At 38.9% G+C, this 25,091-nt stretch overlaps 1 protein-coding gene across 2 annotated transcripts in view; it reads right to left on the bottom strand.

The window, feature by feature from the left end:
- SYTL5 (synaptotagmin like 5) overlaps positions 1–25,091 on the bottom strand; it is a 109,663-nt gene that overhangs the window by 39,440 nt on the left and 45,132 nt on the right. For both annotated transcript variants that reach the window (XM_047076391.1, XM_047076392.1), the window contains exons 3-5: positions 17,254–17,369; positions 15,705–15,813; positions 11,993–12,127 (exon numbers count right to left, since the gene is read on the bottom strand). In XM_047076391.1, the coding sequence (XP_046932347.1) occupies positions 11,993–12,127; positions 15,705–15,813; positions 17,254–17,369 (360 nt within the window). The remainder of the gene's footprint in view (positions 1–11,992; positions 12,128–15,704; positions 15,814–17,253; positions 17,370–25,091) is intronic.

The raw sequence follows: 25,091 nt of genomic DNA, 5'->3' as shown, positions 1-25,091 counted from the left end.
AAGGATGTCTCACTGTGCATGTGACATTGCTAGAAGACAAATCTGGCAGAAGAAAGAACCGGCAATGACCACCGCAGCTATCAACCACAGCTCCTAACTTTTTCAAGGCTCTGCACCAGAGAAGCCACCAAAATCAAATCAAATATGCCCTGATTTTTATTCCTGGCTACCACCACCCTCAAAAATTATGCAAAGAGAAGCTACATTTACTGAGTATTTTCTAGGTGTTTGACAGTTTCCATGTCCCAACATCCCTGTAAGGAAAACATTCTTATTTTAAAGATGGGAACACTGAGTCCTAAAGAGGTTAGACAACTATTCCGTGTACGTAGGCATAGGTGTGTGTACACACACAACACACACCACCCCCACCACCACACCATCGCACAGTTCATACATAATAAAGTCAGGATAAAAACTGAAAATTGCCTGCCTACCCAAAGCCTATGCTCATTCTAGTTTCTCCTGTTGCTTACTCATCACTCACCAAGATCAAATTGATAGAACCAGGCAGGCTGTACATTGCTAGAAGGAGCCATCAAGCAGAAAACAATTCAAGGGTGAGAGAGCTGGGGGTTAGTTTCTTGGAATCTGATGAAAAGAACCAAAAGTTCTCTGGGTAGCATTCCTATGATACCACATAGAAACAGTCTCTGGCTTCTTCCTCTAGATATGGCACCCTCAATGAATTATAGATTGCTCAGGAAGGGTCTAGGACTGTGTCTTGATTCTGACAAGAGAACAAAGTTTTATGATTAAATAAATTTATATAATTTGAGATTCTAAGTTCCTTGGAGACTTTCCAGAGCCCTCCAAGCTCAGGTGCTACACTTTTACACTTGACGACAGTCAACCATCTGAGTGATTTTGCTCATCTCAGAAGTCCTACCTAGAAAGATCTTAGAGACCTACCCAGGAACACTGTGGTGGAACCACAAAACTTTTCTGCTATTTTAGGTAAAATCTCCTTTAAAAAACAAGGGCTAGACATTAATCTTGCAGAAATGAGCCAAGAAGTTAGGATCCAAAGGGACTCATGTAGATATATCTGCTTGTGCCTGTCCTGAAAGTTCTCCTTGACCCAGGTGGTTTTGAAAAAGTCCCCATCTCAGATGAGCTTCGCTAGAACCAAAAGTCCTACTTATGTAGAAGCTCCGGCAGAAGTTGATTAATTGTGGTGATGACATTCAAGAGGCTATCCTGTAATAATAAAAAAAATCTTATAAGTCAGCTACTGGAAATTGTTGCCAGAAGCACTACCTCAAAAATGACATATAATTTCACATTTGTCCCTGACATTTACCGTGAGCTTCTCAAAAATATTTTCCTCTCAGTCAGTTGTTTCAGTTGGTTAGACTAAAAAAGATTCAGTCTGATGAGGCATAATATCATAAATAGTTGGGTGCCAACTGTCTTAGATGTTATATAAAATATGACATAAAATACATAAATCATCGCCACTTAAATAGGAAGAGGATAAAAGTCTAAATTCAAGAAGTTTAAAGTTCAATTAAGAAACAGCTATTTTTTGGGTCAGAGGACCTGAATAGGTATCTTCCCAAAGAAGGAATACATATGGCAAACACACGAAAAGATGCTCACCATCACTAATCATCAGGGACATGCAAATTAAAACCACAACGAGACCTAACCTCACAACTTTCAGAATGGCTAGATTCAAAAAGACAAGAAAGGGGCACCTGGGCGGCCCAGTTGGGTAAGCATCCAACTCTTAATTTTGGCTCAGGTCACAATCTGCCATGAGATTGCGCCTCCATCAGGCTCCACATCCAGCTCCACATTGGGCATGGAGCCTGCTTAAGATTCTCTCTCTCCCTCTCCCTCTGCCCCTCCTCTGTGTGCACACTCTTTCTCTCTCTCTCTCAAAAAAAAAAAAAAAACAGACAAGAAATAACAAGAGTTGGGTGAGGATGTGGAGAAAAGGGAACCCTTGTGCACTATTGGTGGAAATGTAAATTGGTGCAGCCACTATGGAAAACAATGTACAGGCTCCTTAACAAATTAAAAGTGGAAATACTATATGGTCCAGTAATTCCACTCCTGGGTATTTATCCAAAGAAAACAAAAACATTAATTCAAAAAAAATATATGAACCCTTAAGTGTATTGCAGCATTATTTACAATGGACAAGATATTGGCGCAACCCAAGTGACTACTGATAGATGAATGGATAAAGAAGACGTGGTATATAGATAATGGGATATTACTCAACCATTAAAAAGAATGAGATCTTATCATCTGTGACAACATGGATGGACCTATAGGGCAAGGGTATAATGCTAAGTGAAATAAGTCACAGAAAAATATATCATATGGTTGTATTCATATGTGGAATCCAAAAAACAAACGAAGAAATGAAGAAGCAAAATGTAGAATCAGACGTATCCATACAGAAAACAAACTGGTGGTTGCCAGAGGGGAGGGAGTGGGAGGACAGGCAAAACGAGAGAAGGAGAGTGGGACATAAAAGCTTTCAGTTATAGAATGAGCGAGTCACAGGAATAAAAGGTACAGCACAGAGAATATAGTCAATGGTATTGTAATAGTGTTGCGTGGTGACAGACGGTAGCTATATCTCCAGTGATCACAGCATAACATACAGAGTGGTTGAATCCCTGTTGTACACCTAAAACGAATGTGATGCTGTGTCAACTATTCTTAAAAAATGAAAGAGCTTTTTTTGATTCAGATATCAGGTCACTGATACTTAAATTGGAAGTGTTAGAAATCAGTGTCAACAAAACTTCTAGCTAAAATTTGCTTAAAGGGAAACTGACAAGAAAGAGAGAGATTTTTCCTGTTCTAGAAGGGCCCAGAGTGTGGAGATAGGACACTGCCTGGGGAGCTCAGACATCCCAGGTTACCTGAAAGACACATTGCCTAGAGTAGGAAACCATCTCGTTTACTTTAGCTTATGAAATATACTTTAAAAGCCTTCCATTTTGTTATCTCTAATTTCACAATGGCCCCAAATCTTGATAATGGCTTTCTAGATTTATTTTTAGATAAAGGATCTAAGGACAAGGGACAGAGACTATAATTTAATGAGTTGCCTTTGTGGATCATATAACCATCTCCCAGGAGTTGTAGTCCGGAAAGCATTTCCCAGGATGCAACCTTCCCAGAGTGGCCTGACAATGTTGAGTCTGTGCCCGCATGGTTAAATGAATACTCCCCTAAGAAAGCTCAACCAAAAGGCAGCATTAATATCAGAGATACTAACACTCACTGTGACAATGAGGCTAGTGCATAGCATGACACAGAGACTGCGTATTCTTTCTGTGGTTTATGCACTTTCCTAATTTTTTTTTGTTATATCAGATCTGAAATGGATATGTAAGAAAAGCAAGGGAAGTAACAGAAAGTGAAGTGATCCCATTAAATGGGAAAGTTGTTAAACATGAGAAAGAAAAGAGAAAAAAGCTGAACGTAGATCAACTTTCCAGTCTCTGGTGATCCCAAAATGCTTTGCCTTTCCTAACAGTCTTATGCGAGATGGGTGGTCTTCATCCGTGGCTGCACATCAGAAACAGTGGGGGAGCTTTTAAAAATCTCCAAGCTTAGACTACATCCAAGACTAATCACATCAGACTCTGAGCATGGGATCTAGGCCCATAGGATCGATATGTTTTAATGACACCACCCCCCAGTGATTCCAATATACAGCCAAGGCTGAGAAACACTGGGCTAAACTCTTGATTAGTTTGAATTTATTCATCTCAGACATCTCTCCATCTGCAATTTGCCCCCCTCATACCACTATTTTCTTAACCTCAGTAATCACATCAATACAAGTGATCTGTCCTCAAGACTTAGCCTGTGGATAAATGGAAGGACACTTTCTTTGTTAGTGAGTGAACGTGTTGTACCAGGAATCAGCAAACTATGGCCCACGGACAGAATTGAGCCCATTGTCTGTTTTTGTAGCCTGTGAGCCAAGAGTGGTTTTTACATTTTTTAAGTAATTGAAAAAAAATATTTTGTGACATGCGAAAATTACATGGAGTTCAAATGTCAGTGCCTATAAATAAAGTTTTGTTGTAATGCTGGCATGCCCATTCATTTATCTATTGTCTACAGCAGCTCCAAGAGCAGAGTTGAGTGGCTGAGACAGAGACCGTGTGGCCCAAAAAGCTCAAACTATCAACTATCTGTATATCTACAGAAGCTGTGCTGACCCCTGTGAGTACTGCCCATCCACACAGGCACCCAACATACAGATACAGGTATCTCCATTTAACAGTCAAATCCTTGGAGCACCCGGGTGGCTCAGGCGGTCGAGTGTCCAACTTTTGATTTCAGCTCAGGTCATGATCCCAACCACAGTTGGGGGATTGAGCTCCGCATCAGGCTCCAGGCTGAGCAAGGAGCCGGCTTAAGATTCATTCTCATTTTCATTCTCTCTCTCTCTCTCTTCCCCCCCGCACCCCCCCCAATCATGTGCTCTTTCTAAAGTAAAAACAAAATAATAATAATAATAAATAAATAAAAATAAAACTCTTTGGAGAGGTTGACACATCCTAAAAGGATGAATTTCAGGTACTGTGTGCATGTGTGGATACATGTGTACAGATGTATGTGTTTTATTCTTAGGCATAGGTGAACCATCATAGGAGCTTTGGAATGCAGAATTAAGGAAGCAGAGAAATGAGGAAAAAGTACAAGTTCATCAGGAAGCTTCTCTAGCTGCAGTTTCCTCTGAAGTCACTGGGTTTCTGTGATTTAATTACACACATTTTCCTTCTGTCTCCTTCTTGGAGAAAGGATACAATGTGGTGCGTACTCAGTGAAATTTTGTTCAATGAATCATAGTGTTAATTATATAAAGAACCTTTATTTTTTTTATTTTTCTTTACCATTTTTTTTTGAGAGAGACAGACAGACAGAGACAGAGAGACAGAGTGTGAGCAGGGGAGGGGCAGAGAGAGGGAGATACAGAATCCAGGCTCTGAGTTGTCAGCACAGAGCCCGACATGAGGCTCAAACTCACAAAGGGTGAGATCATGACCTGAGCCGAAGTCGGACGCTTAACCAACTGAGCCACCCAGGTGCCCCCAAGAACCTTTATATTTGATTTACTAAAACAAGGGGTGATTTGTTTGGTGGGTTTGAAACTGTTTAGGGTTTTCTTAAAGGACCTGCTTTATTTAATTTTTTTTAAATATAATTTATCGCCAAAATGGCTCACATACAGTGTGTAAAGTGTGCTCTTGGTTTTTGGGGTAGATTTCTGTGATTCATCGCTTACATACAACACCCAGTGCTCATCCCAGCAAGTGCGTGATGGGCATAAAGGACCTGTTTTAAGAAGACTCTCCTTAAAGTGGAGGAGACAGTCACCATGAGGGAAGGATTCTGAGTGGGTATGAAGGAAAAGAACAGGTAAAACTCCCAGTCTGAAAATACTTTTGTCTTTTACCATCACAATAGAATCCTGATCCCCTGTCTTCTTTCTAAATAATGGATGAAAGCCATTTGGAAGAGAGAGGCCACCAGCCATGAAAAACCTTGGGTGAATTGGAAGTCAGGGGCAAGAAAGCCGATTGCCTCCATGTGTAGACACCAAGGAAAACAAGTGTTTAGCAGAACTTAACTTTCAGGAACTAAAGGGAAAAGGCACATGCTCTGTACTTAATAGCTCAAATTTGCCAAACTCTTGTTCCATCTGGGATGCTATGTTGCTTATAAAAACAGGTCATCAATGTATCTGAAGCCATCTGTATCTCGGTCCAACTTAGCTCTTAATTTCATCTCTTTCATACAACACTTCAATTTTTACAGTCTAAAATCCCCCAACAGTTCATTTTCCAGTACATGCAACATCGCTTTATGCCTCTTTTCCTTTATACTTTCTATTTCCTCTGTTTCATTCTTATCTTTCTTCACCGGGCAGGGTCCTCTTCATCCCTTAAAATTGCTTAGAGGTCATCTCCATGAAGCTTCTCTGAATCCTCTCAAAGGATAAATGCCTCTCTCTGGTTTTCCCATAGCACACAGAACATCTTTTTAACATGATACAATATTGTCTCGAAATTATGTGGTTATATCAATCTTCCTTGACAAATTGGATGTTCATGAAGGGGTGGAATAATATCACTGTCTAAAACCTTCCACAGTTAACTACCATTTGGAATACGGCACTAGGACAATAATGTTGACAGAACTGTGTGTTGAAATTATTTGTATAAATAAAATTCATAGGTGAGCCAGTCATATACCTCTACACCTTAATGATTTGCAGATGGAGAAGACATTGGTGTATCTTAGATACCCTGAGAAAGGACACACCACAAAATACGCCTGAGTGAAAAAAATTATTATACCGGAAGGGGGAAATGTGTTAAATTTAGTTCATAGAAATAGGACATGTCAAGGCAGTGAATCTTTGAGAAACGGCTCCAGAAACAGATGAGAGAGTAAAGGAGCTGTCCTTGGGCTCACAATCATTTGACCACAAGAACGAGGCAAGTCAAGAACCCAGTTGTAATCCAACCAAAGTATAATATCAAGAGTCTGGCTGAACGACCAAGTCTCCATAACTCCTCAAATTACTGTCATTACATAAAGGAAAGTCACACCTATATAAAGTTAGCATAAATCTGGAGCTGAGCAACCAGTGGTCTGACAAACTGCACCTTTGGAAGAGGCCCAAGAGCAGTCTGGGAAGGATGCCGTAGCAGATCCCAGTGCCCCCGCCCAGTTCCCTTGGCACTCACCTCTACCCACAGAATCCTATTTACTGTGAACACCCATAACTCTATGCCCGAGGACATTTTTTGGATCACAAGAGCATGGAGCACCTGTGCACAGAACAAGTCAGAAGTGCCAAAGAGTCAGTGCCCCAGAATTAGTCCTCAGCCAGTGATGAACAGGGAGCCGGTGTATAAATACCCCAGATTCCCAATCTCTTGACTAGATAATTCTAAAGTGTGTTGTACACTGTTTCCTACAGGTGTCCACTGAGAGTGAGCACTGGATCCCCATAGTAGTAAACGGCTTCTTTCCTTTCTCTGGCTCATTTCCCCACTCCTTTTGGGTTTCCAAAATCACCTCCTAAATAAATTACTTGCTCTTGAATCCTTATTTCGGGGTTTGCTCTGAGGAGACCCAAATCAGGGTAGGTGTGTATGATGGGCAAAGGATAAGTAGAAAGGGATGACTGTGTGGTATAAACAGAAGTTTCTAGCTGAAGATGTATTTGGCAACTCCAGACTTCATATTACCCCCACCGATAGGGTCATGGTCTAAGCACATGAAACACTGGTGAATCTGATACGATGGCCATATTCTCCAATGTGACGACAGACCTGCCACAGAGAAACACAGCATCTTCCTTTGTCCATTTTGTACTGAACTGAGTGAAGGTTAAGTTCAAAGTTCCGTTTTTCCTTTATGTGTTTTAGGGGACATTGTTCATGTCCTACCCAGATCCCCTTATATCACTTGTGCTGGCTCTGCACGCTCATCTCCAGCTTCTGAGAGCTTGCCTGCTAATGGCCTGCACCCATGGCCTTCAGAGATCTGCCCTTTAGCACCGGAGCAAGGGGCCTAGACATGCTTTGGAGTGGGTCTTCCCAGACCCCCGTTGGAGAGGTGTCAAACAAAATGCAGAACTCTCAGTTACATTTGAATTTCAGGTAAACAACGAATCATTTTTAGTACAAAAATATACTAATATTTATAGAGTATATGAATGAAAATGATATTGCATGGGGCATACTTTGTATCTTTGTTTGTTAAATCTGGAAACCCTATCCAAGGGAATTCAGAGTCATTGACGAATTGGTAAAGGAGTGCGATGGTCCAGCTCCTCAAAATGGAAAAACTCAAGAGACACATCTTATAGCTCCAGAATCCCTTGAGGGATCAAGCTGAGTTCTCAAATTCAGACCTCGTCTGAGAAAGCACATTGCTTAGGTTCTTCCCATTTATTCTGCTTCCCTTACTCCTGTACTGGTTTCTCCTGGAATCACTTCATTAATAAATCACTTACTTATGAATCCTTGTCTGAGGGTTTGTTTCTGGATGAGCGTGACTTCACACAGATCCCTCACAAATCATACCGCATTGCCAAACTCATCACAACGTAAAAGGGCTTAGGACCCGCTGCCCTGAAGAGCATTCTATTTATTAACCATAGCTTCCATGCATATTCTTTTGAAAAACAGAAGTCTCCTTTGCCTCATCTGTCAAGTCCCTAGCAGCAAGTGAAGGGCCGTGTGCTGTGTGCCTCTGGGAGGCTGCTGGGCCTTGCCTTACCCATTCACACTTTTCCCTGCTTTCAAACTACTGAAAAGAAAGTTAACCAGGCATCTGGTAAAACATCATTTCCATTCTGATATGATAGGAGTTTTAAACAAGAATTCCCAAGCCCAGCTGCTCCAGGAAAAGAGCAACGGACCATGAAGACATATGCATTGTGGAGGAGAAAGGGGGAATTCATTGCTGAGCTGGGTCAGGTAACAGACCAAAGAGACTGGCTGGGCCCTTACAGCCTCTTTAGGGAAATTTGCTGTTCCATATTCTAAAATGAGTTACAAGGGAGAATGCAATTCTGCTTGCAAAAGCTAAGGAGGAATGGAAGTCTGCCAGTTTTACTACTTAGCTTTGCAGAATTACTGCAGCTTCAAGCAAACAAAAAGGAGCTAATATTTTTTGGTGGGGGAGTTAGGAAAAGATGGGCTACTTCCCGCCCCAACTTTCCAAGGAATAGTTTTGGGATAATATAACTCATCTCACTGTGGCAGTCCATTAATGAGTCGTCGTTATGATAAATGCACATTCTAGGAAACGAACGTTTTGCTCTACTGATCTCCCCAATGGCTTTATTCTCTTTCTTACTGGGAAAACACTGTTCCTGGCATGCTTAAGCCAAAGCATCCCCGACTACCATATCCTGATCTTCTATAAACCATTTCAGGTACTTAGGATTTAGAAGATAAAGTCTGCCTCCTTTCAGTTTACAACAAGAACAAGAAAACCCTAGGTCAATACAACAGTGTTTGGTGAAACATGTCCATATGGCTTTACAATATTATGATTATTTATACTCAGCAGTAGATAACACAGAAGAAATAAACCCAGGCACATGGATTCTGGAAGACCAGCAAAACCGTATTCTTGTTGAATAACTGTAACACTAATTAATTTAAAATGGAATAATCTATTTGCTGGGTCAGGAGACTTTTTGGTTTCTAACAGGAACTCCATCTTCCCTCTTCAGACATATATATATATACATGTATATATATGTATATATATACATATATATATATGTATATATATACATACATGTATATATGTATATATATATGTATATATACATACATGTATATACATGTATGCATGTATACATGTATATATACATGTATGCATGTATACATGTATATATACATGTATGCATGTATACATGTATATATACATGTATGCATGTATACATGTATATATACATGTATGCATGTATACATGTATATATACATGTATGCATGTATACATGTATATATACATGTATGCATGTATATATGTATATATACATGTATGCATGTATATATGTATATATACATATACATGTATGCATGTACATATATACATATATGTATATATATGTATATACATACATGTATATGTATATATGTGTATATATACATATGTATATATGTATATACATATGTATATATACGTATATATACATATGTATATGTATATATACGTATATATACATATGTATATGTGTATATATGTATATACATATACATGTATGTATATATACATATGTATATGTGTATATATGTATATACATATACATGTATGTATATACATATGTATATGTATATATATGTATATATATACATATGTATATGTATATATATACATATATATATATAGAGAGAGAGAGAGAGAGAATATATTTTCCCTGTATGTGTATTTTTTATTTTATGTATATGTATTTTCCCTGTGTGTGTGTGTGTGTGTGTGTATATACACATTTTTTTTTAGGAAATATGTAATTTTTAATTGGGTAACTGGTTTTTCTGATTGTGTTTTGATTTGAAATCTCCCGATTTGAAGCAACCCTAGGATTGTCCCTCTCCAGTCCACTGACGTCCTCCTAAAGAGCAGAGAAGAAAAAGCCAGTTCAACAGAACTGTCACATCACACGAGGTGCCGGCTGAAGGTTTTGTTTTTTAGGTGTGGTCCAAAGTGTACATCCACCCACACTGGGTCCCCAGGGTGCTGTTGTAGGGGGACAGGTGTAGAGGCCTGTGGGCGCGGCCACTCTTGGCCTCCTTTCCGTCTCGGAGCCGCTCGGCTAGTGTCTGGTGGTCAGGACGTGGATGACCAGCCAGGCCGTCAGCGTGGCTGACGCCATCCCCAGAGCGGCCCCGCGGCGGATGGCCAGCCGTTTGGCTGACAATCTGCTGGCCGGAGCTGGAAGGGCCTGGGCCGCCTCTGGACTCCTGAAGAGGTCCAGGTGGCTCTCGGGCCTTGAATACATTGTCAGGGTGATGCCAGGAGAGGCACCCGTGGCCACCGAAGATGTGACGGCTTCTGCAGGCCCGGGTCGGGGGACCCTGGCCACCGTGCTGTCAGTGCTCTGCGGCGGCAGCCTGGCCTATTTCTGGGCCTCCTCTGCAGCTAGCTTCCAGTCCATCCAGGTGGGGTGTGTGTGTGTGTGTGTGTGTGTGTGTGTGTGTGTGTGTGTGTATACATCACCCCTCTTAAATATTAGCCTGAAGTCTATGCCAAAATGGCTCATCTGTGGAGTCCCCAAGAAGCTGGGCAAAAATAGCAACACTAAGTTAGTTGGTTCTTACCTCTAAATAATGGGGACCACTGTCTGAGAGTCAGAAGTTCAACAACCGCAAACAAAAATGAAGTTTTTATACAAAGATTCTGTGGAACATGGCAGGGGGCTGCCCCAAGGTAAATCAAGGAGACTATTTCAAGGACAAAAGCAACTATGGTTTGATTTTTTTTTAATCATAAAGGAAATATATCTACATTCTTGAAAATTTGAAAACTACTGAATATCGTGATCTTTTGAGAGTGGATGATAAATGATTTTATACTTCCTCATTTTTGTGTGTTGTTTTACATAAAATGCACTACTTTGCAGCAATGCTGTATAGAAAAAAGAAACCAGTATAGAGAGCCACCATGGGAAAAAACCAAAGTCATAAGAGGGTCCTCTCTAGGGGAATTTGCTGTTCCATATTCTAAAATACATTACAGGGGAGAATGCAATTCTGCTCACAAAGCCTGAGGAGGCTTCACTAGCTGGATTTGTAAAATTACTGCAACTCCAGGAAAATGAAAGGGAATTAACATTTGGACAAACCAGTGAAACATGAGGGTACATCTTTTTTTCTCATCACTGACTTTGATAGTACACTAATCATGAAAATAAGCCTTGACTTATACCCCAACAGGATAAAGAAAATCAAGCCTGATGTGAAATGACTATGCTCTTGGCTATCCTTTCTTTTTGCTTTTCTTGACAAGGTGATAACCCTGGGCATAGGGGATTCTCACTTGGCCCCACTGATAACAAGTTGGATGAGGTGGAATTAGAAAGAGGTGGAATTTATGGAAATTCTCTGGAGCAGTTCAAGTGATGAAATTATTAATAACTTCTAAAAAGCTGCAAGGACTATATCTAATGCTCACATGTTTCTTTTCAGAAGCTTCAACAGAGAAAGATCAAGAAATCACTGAAAAGAATGTATTTTCCCTGTATATCCCCAAACATCAAGTCCCATCCCTACACATCACACCGATGATTCTGATAGCTGTAATTCTAGAAGGCTAAGTGCTTCCCATTTCAACTGAAAAATACCCTCCTGGCTTTTCATGTTATGTTACAAGTTCTCCAAGAAGAAATACTTTACAGGTACCTAGAAGTACTGTTTGGATGGAAATAAGTCAACCTTATTCTCAGGCTATACCATTGTGCAATCTGTATGTGCTTTACCTGTCTGAACCAAGGATGGACTTTAAACTCCGAAAGTTTTGGCCGTCTAAGTCCAAGCTGTAGCTCCGCCCACTTTCAGTTTTTGGAGTTATGATTTCTCCCCTGGTTGCTGATCTGAACTTGCTAAGAAGAAATCTGAAATTATATAAATATATATGTACTTAGAAGTAACATCAGAGAAAAAAGCATTTTAAAAGATCATTTCAAGAATACCATTTCTAATATTTTCAACAGTAAATAATTCTTCAATAAAGCGGCCTTGGGGCTGAGAGGTTCTGGGAAATTCCCAGTGCCTCGGTAGTATGCCATCAAGGGTAGTGGTAGAGGAGGTTATGACATTCTCCCAAGGCCATACCACTTGTCAGTAAGCCAGGCCTCTGTCCCTGCTAGGAAAAAGACCATCAACTTTGGAACTTACCTGGGAATAGGGAAACATTGCCTGGGTTGAGCCTGTATGCAGGGATGTTAAGACTAGGGAGCTTGCAGGTCATGATCTTGCGGTTCGTGGGTTCAAGCCCCTGCATCAGGCTCTGTGCTGATAGCTCAGAGCCTTGAGCCTGCTTCGGTTTCTGTGTCTCTCTCTCTCTCTCCGCCCCTCCCCCACTCACACCATGACACTCTCTCTTAAAAAAAAAAAAGACTATGGAGCTTGAACTCATCTTGCTCAGAGAGGGGTGCTAGAATGATGGATCCTCTGGGACAAACTGAGGTGGTCATTTATTAGACTACAGCTCCATGAGAAAAGCAACCCTGCCCTGCTGGTTTCCTGTCAGGTCCCCTGAGCCTAAAGTGATGCCTGGCACATACTAGAACCCAATCAATTCTTGTGGAATGAAGGACTAAACCCCTGTGGTGGAAACCATCTTTATATCTTTCAGGACATTTCTCCCTGCGGGAATGAAGTTTGAACATTGGGGTGTCTCATGTGGGATGAAATCTGACTGTATTCCCATTTGACTAAATTATTTAGAACTTGAACAAAAATAGCTTTTCAGGAACTGAGATTTGAGTCATGATCCAGGCCAGTGAAGGCCCAAAACATGGGGGTTTCCAAATATACTTTAATAAACAACCAAAGTTATATTCTTTTTGTGACAGCATTTGGAAAAATCGGTTCATTTACTTTATATTCCAGTTTTCAAGGGAGAAAATGTATTCCAAAGGTATTGGGACAATCTTAATAGAATCTGCCAAGATGTCTCTGTTTCAAAGATATATAAAGAGGGTCTTGTCAAAGTGTCGGAAGCTTCAATCTAACTGGAAAATTACATTTTTTTTTGGTGAGAATAGTGCTCAATATAATGTCAATCTATGCTGCTCTGAGAACCACCTTGTTCATGTCCCCACATCCATACTTCTACTTAAGGTGTTTCTTCCATGTGGAATCACTCTTCCCCACCTTTTTCTATCCTGAACTCTTGTCTTTCAAGGTCCTCATCTGGTCACACTTACAATTTTATGTCTTTCCCATTGTCCTCTGTGACCTCCCAACATTATCTAAGCCCCTTGTTTAATATTCACTTCTTTATTATCTAAGCCCCTTATTTAATATTTACTTAATTACTTACCCTTATGATATCTCTTATAGTTAATTAACACCTTGTCTTATTTTAGAAAGGCTTTCAGGCAGCTCATATTGTCATCTTACATTTTCCTAAAATTCTTCTATACATATTAACTTTTCGGGTATGTACCTTTTCTACCCAACTAACTGTTAAATTCCCTGAAAACAGAACCATCAGATCTCAGTTTTGAGTTCCAGCAGGGCTTAGGCCAGTGCTATGGCTGTTTTTAATTCAGAGCGCACCCAATTCATTGTGCTGGTAAGTTACTTATTGTCTCCCAGCTCCAAGTACATCATTCTGTAACGTACTGAGTGAAGCCCGGGCTGGGGTCTGCAAACGACAGCTCCTACAAGCACTTGTGGGCTCTGAGTTACATGTTCAATCAAGCACAAAAGCAAAAAAAAAAAAAAAAAGCCACAGGTCCAGCACTAAGGGAGCTCACAATTAAGTGTGTGTGTGTGTTTGGGAGAAGGTGGTGTCAGACTGCAATGTAAGAGTGATACTCAGGCACATGGCACTGTGGGAGCTCTGATGGGTGGCCAATGGATTCAGTACAACAGAAAGGACCAATACGTAGGATGTATGGTGACTCTAGGCTATCTTTCACATTCATCTCTGCTAATTGATGAAGACATGGTTAGTCATGGGTGCTTATGTTACATGACATTTAGCTTTCACTCCTACTCACAGTTCAAGATTCTAAAAAACCAAACCAAAACAAAAACAGACGTTCTCTAGAGCCAGATCAAGGCTCAGATACTGGCAGTCTCGCACACTGCTTTTGGCTGAGAGAACAAAGCAATGCTACTTAGAAAGAACCATAAAGTGACCTGGTGGACATTAGAACCCTCACTAAGCCACAAAACAGATCAACAGTTGCCTGAGAAATAAAGACTAACAAATGCAGAACCGGGAAGCAGAAGTTTGCCTTTTGGTCCTTTTAGCCTGCATTTTAGGGGCCTCTTTTCTCCCCTGAAGAAGCCGTGTTGCCTCCAGTTTCCTAGGGCCTCCTTGACTCTTGCTTCCCTATGTGCCTCCCATTCTTATTCTTAGTACTTGAGACATAGATTTTCTGAATCAAGTTACTGAGGTAGCCAAATGTGACTTCTTCCTTAAGGAAGCCCCCATTTGAAAGAGGGGACATTACGTTTTAAGCCCAATTAATAAATCTTTGATTTGGATATTTCATGTATCAGCACTCAGGTTGGAGGAGAGTGTTGGCATTCTACAACAAAGGCAGTTGTCACTTCTTTATAGACAAGGCTGGCCCTGACATGAAACCTTCTACCTAGAAGTAATGAGAACCATTTAGTGCAAGACCAGATATATCAAATGAAATAAAAAGTTTTATTTATATGTTCAGGTCCAAGGTGACCTTTATTTATTTAAGACTGAAAGTATGTAAAACTTCATGTTCTAGGGGGAATGATAGGATAATATTGCCTTGGTCAGGTATGTTGACCTTCTCTGGGTCAATGAAGTGACATCGAACTTGAAAAACTAAGGGGTCTCAGCAGTAGCACTGCTCGGAATTTACCCAAGGGATACAGGAGTACTGATGCATAGGGGCACTTGTACCCCAATGTTGATAGCAGCACTCTCAACAATAGCCAAATTATGGAAAGAGCCTAAATGTCCATCAACTGATGAATGGATAAAGAAATTGTGGTTTATATACACAATGGAGTACTATGTGGCAATGAGAAAGAATGAAATATGGCCCTTTGTAGCAACGTGGATGGAACTGGAGAGTGTGATGCTAAGTGAAATAAGCCATACAGAGAAAGACAGATACCATATGTGTTCACTCTTATGTGGATCCTGAGAAACTCAACAGGAACCCATGGGGGAGGGGAAGGAAAAAAAAAAGAGGTTAGAGTGGGAGAGAGCCAAAGCATAAGAGACTCTTAAAAACTGAGAGCAAACTGAGGGTTGATGGGGGGGTGGGAGGCAGGGGAGGGTGGGTGGTGGGTATTGAGGAGGGCACCTGTTGGGATGAGCACTGGGTGTTGTATGGAAACCAATTTGACAATAAATTTCATATATTTAAAAAAAAAGAAAAGGAAAAAAAAGAAAAACTAAGGGGTCTTTATTTCAGAAGTTTCTGGAATGAATTCAAATATGCCCTTGGAAAAAGTGTGTCTTACCCCTTTTTCCTGGGTCCATCATGACTGGCCTTTTGCCTGGCAGAAGGTGAAGTGTCTGCCTTTTCTGCATCCTGGTGGGGTTGCTCTTGACTTTGTATTTCTTCAGTTCCTCATTAAAAACAATCAGAAGATAAATTTACATACAAAATGGCCAGAAACGAGAGCAATTTTCTATTCTTCATTCACTTTCCTACGTTAGCAAAGGACAAAGAAGTCCACAATAATTGGCAATGACATTCCCATCCTGTTTCCTAGTCACACAGTTATTTCTAATCTGCTGAGTGTTCCAGAGTTAAATGAAGACTAAGTTGAGGACTCATCTGTGGGAGGTTTGCTGAGATAAGCTTTCTAGGGATGTCCACAATGGAGGAATGATACATCATCCCTCTACAGATATTTTTAGGGCAGAGGAGCCTGGGTTCATGAGAACTCCAAATCCCTAGAGACGGGACTGTAGAAACAATACCCTGATTTCTGAGCACATGAATCAGATTTCCTGTGTATACCTCATGACTTTAGAGAGAGTCTACACTCTGAAAGGTGCTGAGATATAAGTGGGGAAAACAGCCAGAGCTAGCGGCTTAATTCTAACTCTACTCCATTCTGTCCTCCGGTGGCATCAGACCTGATCTTACCCATCTGGAGAAGCCCTTCCTTGCTAGTGCCACATCCAGAAGTGACGCTGGAATCAGTTCCAAGCCTCCCAGCTTTACCTGCCAGACTTAAAAATGAGGGGATTTGTCTCTGTATATGAAACATGAGACACCCTAGGGCCAAGCCAGAAGATGCCTGCTCCACCTTTACTAGGCCACACATGAGAAATATGCTCCTACACACAAGTTTCACTCAATATTTAACCAGTTAAATTGTAGTTTGAGTGCACAGAATAGCATTCTCAAGGTGGAGTGTCATTTACATTTGGTGACAGTATAATGCTTCATTGAGTGAAAGGGTCCTGAGCATTTCAGGCCATTTAGCATCTCTGGCTAAATGCTATTAACCACCCACTACATGCTATTAATCCCACCTCTGTCACTGCCACAACCAGTAATGCCCCCATTGTATTTCTAAATGCTCCCCTGGCTTGAGGGAGGAGGGCCTGGTACAGGATATCACTCCTTGGTTGAGAACCATTAGATTCATAAAAGGAACATTTAAAAGCAATTTTATGTAAATATATCACGTTGAAAAATCAAGGAGTGCTTTCATAATGTGAATCATTTAATTCATCTGTTTTATGTTACTGTCTTAAATGTTTAGTAAAATATTGGAAGTGCATTCAGGAAAAGAACTATGTGTGATGAAAATAAATACTTCCTTTGAATATCTCAGCATGTCAGCTATATGGAAAATCACTGTGGATTTTATGTTCTGTTGATGTCCTCTTCCCTTGTGTGAATTACAGATTGAGATTTCATGCTGAGTTTTGAAATGACCTAGGGATTCAGGAAATTCAACTATGTTTATTTGCAACATATACAGGGGAATTATTTAGCTCATAAAAGTAAAAATTAAGGCAGTTTTGAAACCAAATAATTGCTTTAGTTACCTGGGCTTCTTCTTAAGATGGACTGTCGGACTATATCAGTGCCCAGAAGATTGACTTGCTTGAAACGCTTTGCCTTTTCTTCAAAAAACCATTCACCAGTTACAATCCTTAGCTGCCTACTCAAGAGAAAAAGAGAGAGCATTGAAATTCAGTTATCTGGCCAAATAATTAACTCTCAAAAATCCCTAATTGAGTAAAAAATAGCCAATCCTTTATAGAATCTATCTCAATTTCTAGAGTATTTTATGGTGATTATAATGGCAACTATTAGTTGAACGTATACTATATACCAGGTACTTTCTAATTGATCTTCATACTTCATATATTTTTATTCACATAACTCTGTGTAAATATTATCATCCTCATTTTGTAGATGAGTAAATTGACACTTAGAGCAATAAAATGACATGTTTCATATCACATAGCTAATAAGTAAAAGACTCAGGATCCCATTCCAAGCAGTCTGGTCTAGGGCTCAAGTTCTTAACCACCGCATTAGAGGGCAAATAATCTTCATGGGAAACAACGGGGAATGAGTGAAGGTTTTGAATTACAAAAGGGCCACAATTAGACTGTTTTAGAATGATACCTTGATATACTCTGATGATTGGCTTAGAGTAAAGAGCAAACGGAACAAGACAGGTTGGCCATGGCAATAGTCCGGGAAAGATGACAAGACTCATGCTGGGGCAATGGCAAGACTAACAGAAATGAAGAAATAAAATAAAAATGTAGGAGGCAGAAGGGTCTGCCTGAATTTTACAACCAACTGCTGAAGGTGGAAAAGAAGAATCTTTGAACAATCAAACCCATTTTTTTAAAGCCCCACCTACAATGATAACACAAACCCTTCACTCCAGTTACAAAGGGTATTTACCATTCTCTGAATATGGATTATAGATGTGTCTGAACACTTCTACAGAGGACTGTACTGGAAAAAAGGTTGAAAGGTAGGAGTGGGTCATACAATGAAAATCTTGGAATGTCATGGTAAGGAGTTAGAATGAACTCTTAGTTTTTCTAAAGTTCAGGTTGCCTCATATAATCTCTGGAGAATTATCTGCACAAAGGAGAAACCAGAGGCAGGCCGATGAGGAAGTTATTGCAATAGATAGAATAGGAAATGACAAAGATGCATATCAGTGATGATAAGAAAGATATAAGGTGAAAAGGGTGAAAAGAAAGGTATAGATTCTTGGGCCAATGAGAATGACAATCAGCAAGACTGGTGACAAGTCAGACATGATGGCTGGAGAAAAGCAGCTGAGAGTCATCTTGAGATTTCTAGCCCCAAGAAGCATATAGATGTGATTCAGTAACTAATTGGACTTAGAAATTAATAATTGGATCCTCAATTATCTAAAAATGACCCCCAAAATATGTCAATATGTTCCCCACAGTAACTACACTGAAATGCTACTTCTAAATAGAAAAGACAAAATTAAGTTATATACGAAACACAGTTCCACTACTGGGGAAAAGAAGTGAAAACGTTATCGTTGGAGCAAATTATTCATTGAAAGGAAAGACTATATATAGCATGTAAATCTCAGATTTATTCCCAAGTGGCTAGATCACCTGTTGCGAAGCAAGGGCTACTAGATTAGTTAGAAACTACATATGATATATTAATGGAATATATCAAATCTAAGAAGATCTAATTTACCAAAACCAAATGCTTGAATGGGTTAAATTATTTCTGGATACATCTCAAGAACTCCACAGCCTTACGTATCATTACTTATGTTGGAAATATAGGTGCTAAGTGTGCTATTCTTATTTCTAAAGATGTCTCTTCAAGGTTCCTGTCCCTTAGTTTTTCAATCAAACACTAACCTAGGTACTGCTATGACTGAACTTTGCTAATGGAACTGAAGTTACTAAGCAGCTGACTTTAAAATAGGGAGATTGTTCTAGGTTATCTAGGCAGACCCAAAGTAATCACAGAGCCCTTAAAAACAGGAAGAGGAGGCAGAAGTCAGATCTGCAATGCTACAGAATGGGAAGTCAAATTCCACATGTGAGAAAGATTTTTAAGAAGGCTCTGAGATATAAATGTCTACATGCAAGGACCAGATTCTGCTTACCAAATTGAGCTTGGAAGTGAAATCTTTCCAAAGCCTTCCAATAGGAGCTTAGCCAGCAATGCCTTGATTTCAGCCTTGCAAACCTTGAGTACAGAAAGAGACCAAGCCAAGCCAGATTTCTGAGCCACAGAACTGGGAGATAATATATTTGCGCTGTTTTAAGCTGCTAAATTTGTTATGATGGCAAAAGAAAAGTAAAACAATAACTAAACATTGAAATATATTTGTTTGCATATTCAGCTCAGGAAATCGGGGCACCTGGGTGGCTCAGTTGGTTAAGCATCCAACTCTTGATTTTGACTCAGGTCATGATCCCAGGGCTCACAGGTTCGAGCCCTGCATCAGGCTCTGCGCTGACAGTGTGGAGCCTGCTTGGGATTCTTTCCCTCTCTCTGTGCCTCACTTGCACTCGTGCTCTCTCTGTCCCTCAAAATAAATAAATAAACATTAAAAAAAATTCAACTCAGGAAATGACCTGCACAGGTTGTGAGAAAATAACTACAGAAACTTCAGAAGACCAATACGGGCAGAGGTTGGCAAATATGGTGTGTGGGCAAAATTCACCCCACTACCTGTTTTGTATGGACTACGAGCTAGGAATGTTTTTTTACACTTGTTAATGGTTCAAAAAAAATCAAAAGAAAAATATTTCATGACACACAAAATTAAATGAATTATATTCAAAATTCAGTGTCCATAAGTAAAGTGTTATTGGAATACAGCCATGCTCATTTGTTTCTATACGGTCTCTGGCTGCTTTTCTACTGTAAGTGCATAGTTGAGTAGTTTTAGCAGAGACCACATGGCCTTTAAAGTCTACACTATTTACTCTCTGGAATTGTATTTTTTAAAAATTTGACAACCTCTTCGATAGGACAGGGTTTACGCAAAAAGAAAGAACAAGGGAAATAATAGATAGGTCAGCAACTGAAAACCACCCAGTAGCGGCATACCAAAATCTCACTTCTGTGTGTGTGTGTGTGTGTGTGTGTGTGTGTGTTTAATGTTCCTGGGATATGGGTTGAGACGGGTGGCGTGCGAACAGCAGTTTCACATATGACAGGTAAAATGGGACACAACCAGTCTACAGGCTCCAGGAAATGGTCCTCCACATCATCTTTACCATATATGCCTAGAGCTGCCAACACCTAATACAAATAAGAACTTCCCAGAATTGTTAGTCATTACCTCTTGCTCTCCTTGTAGAAACAATAACTATAATCCCTGTATTTGCTCAACTTAGATAGGCACTTGAGTCATTTGTCATTTCAGAGCTCTGCAACATCAGAGCAATCTCTCGGGCTTATGCTTTTGCCACCTTCTCAGGTCCTGGAGGTACACGGGAGTCTTGCTGGAAGAAAGGGAAACTAATACTGAGTAAGCATATACCATGTACCAAGTAATGTGCTAGGCACTTTATATATACCTCTATACTTTATATATCCTCACTCTAAGCCATGAAGTAGCTATTATTATTCTCTAATTCTAACGTTTATTAAGAGAGAGAGAGAGACACAGTGTGAGCAGAGAAGGGACAGAGAGATAGAGACAGAGACAAAGAATCAGAAGCAGGCTCCAGGCTCTGAGCTGTCGGCACAGAGTCCAACGTGGGGCTCGAACTCACTAGCCATGAGATCATGACCTGAACCGAAGTCGGACGCCCAACTGACTGAGCCACCCAGGCGCCTCTATTATTCTCTATTTCAGATGACAAAACTAAAGCTCCCAAAGTTTAAATAACATGCCAAAGTTATAAAGGTATTATGGCAGAAACAGGATTTTAGACTAAAAGGTCATACCCTTTGCATTTGGCTAAACTGTCAAAAAAAGAACTCATAGTTGTCATCTATAACAAGCCTTTAAGCAAAGATGCAAACTTATAGAAGCCAAGGAACAATACACAGCATTTCATATGATGGGCTATGATTGTACACGTGTGCGCATGTACACATCCACACGCGCACACTGGCGTTAGAGTGACATGAATAAAGGAGGGGTGAAAGAGGAGAGAAAGTAAACATGACAACCACTGTGAAATTTATATCCCTATCAGTCACATCAGTCTACTACTTGAAAAATACAAGGCTTGGAATATATTCGGTGTTTCCTCGAAGTCATGCTCTAAAAACTGAGTTTGACTGAAACTAAGCGGATTACACTCATTTGTCATTAATGATTACTTATTTGGAGTTTTCTAGGTCCTAATTTTCTTTAACATCAACCTCCTGGGACTCCAAACTTTCACTTGGAAGCTTATTTAAATGTAAAGTCAAGTTAAGTTCTCCTTAGATTTATAGAGGGAAAATAGGTAATCTTACCCTAAAAAAAAAAAAAAAAAAAAAGAATATGACTGACCAAAATATTCATTTTTCTTGTTATCTTCTATTAACTACTGGAGACATCTGAGATAAGATATGTTTATTAGCTATGCTGAGATAAGATAGGAGTTTCCTTCTTATTATTCATAAGAAAACTAATTAGATTTACAAATTTATTCATTACACATCAAATATTTATTGCATTTTTACTTAGCCTTCTGCTAAGGCTAGGAGTAAAGATGCAAATAGGACAAACAAGAACCCTGGCCTTACAGAGATGATGGTCTATATTTATTCCTTTCCAAACACAAAAATTAAAAAAGAAATCCCTAGACACATTATGGTAAAACTGCAGAATACTCCAGAAAAAAAGAACATCTTACAAATAGGTAGAGAGGGAAAATTCCCCCAAATTACATACAAAGCGATGACAATTAGAATGACAGTTGGCTTTCAACAGTAATAATAAAACCCAGAATCCAGTCAATGATATCTTCAAAGTTCTGAGAGAAAATAACCTTAAAATTGTATATACAAAAAACCACTGTTCAGAAATGAGGTGAAATAAAAAAAAATCTCAGCAAAATAAAAACTGAAATAATTTACCATCAATAGAGTTTCACTCAAGGAATTTCCAAAGATTGTACTTCAGAAGAGGTAAAATAGATCTGAGGTATAGAAAGAAACAGCACATGGATAAATCTAAGAAACACGGATGTATAAACAATTATAATATCTAAAATGAATTTTAAAAATATATATCTAAACAAAAAAGCAAGCAAACAAAAAGATATGTCTAAAACAGAACAAAAAGTATGTATAATCCAGGGAGAAGATATGTGAAGTTTAAGAATATCAAGTTCCTTTTATTAATTAGAAGAAAACTAAAACTATTGATTAGTAAAATAAAATGAATTTTGTGATTTTTAGTATAATCACTGGAAATAAAAAATCATATATAATATCTGCACTAGTAGAAAAAATAAAATCGAATGAGAAAAATATACTTTAATCAACCTGCAGAAAGTAAAAATAAAAGCAAATAAAATCTGTAGGTAATAATACATGAAGGCAAATATTACAGTGATCACTATAATAGAAACAAATGTACATATCATGGTAATTATGACTGTAAGTAGCTTAAACCATAGTTTAAGAAAAATATTGCCAGATTAAACTTTAAAAATTATACACAGTGAATATGTATAGCATGTATATGTATTACAACACAAGTATTATGTATATAGCATACATGTATAGCAAATATTTAAATACATATAATTTAAAATAGCATATATGCTATATAGATGAGTCTCACCATAAGCATATGGATACAGAAAGGCTGAAAGTCAAATGGTAGAATAATATATACGATGTAAATACTAATCAACAAAAAACTCGATGTAGTTATATTAATAGCAGACAAAACAAACTTTAAAACTAAAGCATTTCTAGAAGTGAAGAGGGTCACAAAGGAAAACTTCAAATTGGTAAAGACTGACAGTCTAATGGAAAAATGAGCAATGGACATAAATAGTCCTATCACAGAAAAGGAACCAAAAAAGGCCAATAAACCTATGAAAAGATTTTCAACCTCATTAGTAATCAGAAAAATTCAAATTAAAATCATAGTAAAATACCTAGTTATATCTCCAGGTTTGGCAAAAATTAAAAGTTTTCATTATTCCAAGTGTTGGTAAGATTGTGAAGTAAAAAAAAAATATATATATATATATAATGCAGGTAGTTTAAACTGCTAGAACCACCATGAGAAACAATTTAACATTATCTCCTAAAGTTGAAAATGCTCATACCATTTGCCCTGCAAGTTCATTCCTAGGTGCACCACCTAGAGAAGTCTTCTCAAACATTTTTGGCATAGGTCACAGTAAAGAATATATATATATATTTTTTTGAGAGAGAGAGAGAGAGAGAGAGAGAGAGAGAGAGAGAACGAACACACAAGAATCTTAAGCAGGCTCCATGCTCAGAGTGGAGCCCTATACAGGGCTGGATCCCATGATGCTGGAATCATGACCTGAGCTGAAATCAAGAGTCTGACACTGAACTGACTGAGCCACCTCAGTGCCCCAAAAATGTTTTATATCACAATCCAGAAAATATACACATACACTTTTACACACATATACATGTACACACATTTAGTATTATATTTTCACACACACATATAACTACAAGCATACTGACATTTTCTATTCTATTTTGTTTTTAGTGCTGGTCAATCACAGCCCCCTAAAGGGTCATGAGCCAGTTTTAAAACCCCACCTTAGGGAAACTCTTCTACATGTTTGTCAGGCCATATGCACAAGACTGTCATAGCAAGAAGAACAAAACCCAAACCCAGCAACAGGAAGGAAATAATAAAGAGAAGAGCAGAAATAAATGATATAGAAACTAAAAAAAAAAAAAAAAATTGAACACATCAAAGAAACCAAGAGCTAGTTCTTTGAAAAGATCAACCAAAGTGATAAACCTCTAGCAAGATTCACTACAAAAGAGAGGATCCAAATAAACAAAATTACTAATGAAAGAGGAGACATAACATCACAGAAATGCAAACAACTATAACAGAATATGATGAAAACTTATATGCCAACAAATCGAATAACCTCAAAGAAATGGATTAAGTCAGAGAAACATATAACCTACCAAAACTAAAGCAGGAAGAAATAGAATTTATTTTTTATTTATCACCATCAATAGAATAGAATCAATAATCAAAATAACTTCCAAAAAACAAAAGTCCAGGACCAGACAGCTTCACAGCCGAATTCCACCAAACGTTTAAAGAAGAGTTAATACCAATTCTTCTCAAACTATACCAAAAAAAAAAAAAAGGAAGGAAAACTTCCAAAATCATCCTATGAGGCCAGTATCACTCTGACATCAAAACCAGATAAAGACACCACACACACACAAAAGAGAACTACAGACCAATCTCTCCATTAACTTCATATTTCTGCAAAAATCTTCAACAAAGTATTAGTAAACTGAATCAAACAATACATTAAAAAAAATCATACACCATGATCAAGTGAGATTTATTCCCAGGATTCAAGGGTGATTCGATATTCACAAAACAATCTATGTGGTATGTCACATCAATATGACAAATCATAAAAACAATAAGATCATTTCAGTAGACTCAGGAAAAGCATTTGACAAAGTACACTATCCATTCATGATTAAAAAAAATCCTCTGCAAAGTAGGTCTAAAGGAAACATATCTCAACATAATAAAGGCCATATATGCAAAACCCCCAGCCAACATCATACTCAATGGGGGAAAACTGAGAGGTTTCCCCCTAAGGTCAGGAACGAGACAAGGATGTTCACTATCACCACTTTTATTCAACACGGTACTGCAAGTCCTAGCCACAAAAATGAGACAACATAAAGAAATAAAAGGCAT

This window comes from Lynx rufus, unplaced genomic scaffold (genome assembly GCF_022079265.1).
Source record: "Lynx rufus isolate CCGP_SWC_20201006 ecotype Redwood Valley unplaced genomic scaffold, mLynRuf1.p SCAF_14, whole genome shotgun sequence".
In the NCBI taxonomy this organism is placed as follows: domain Eukaryota; kingdom Metazoa; phylum Chordata; class Mammalia; order Carnivora; family Felidae; genus Lynx; species Lynx rufus.
This window is presented reverse-complemented; position numbering and strand designations above follow the sequence as displayed.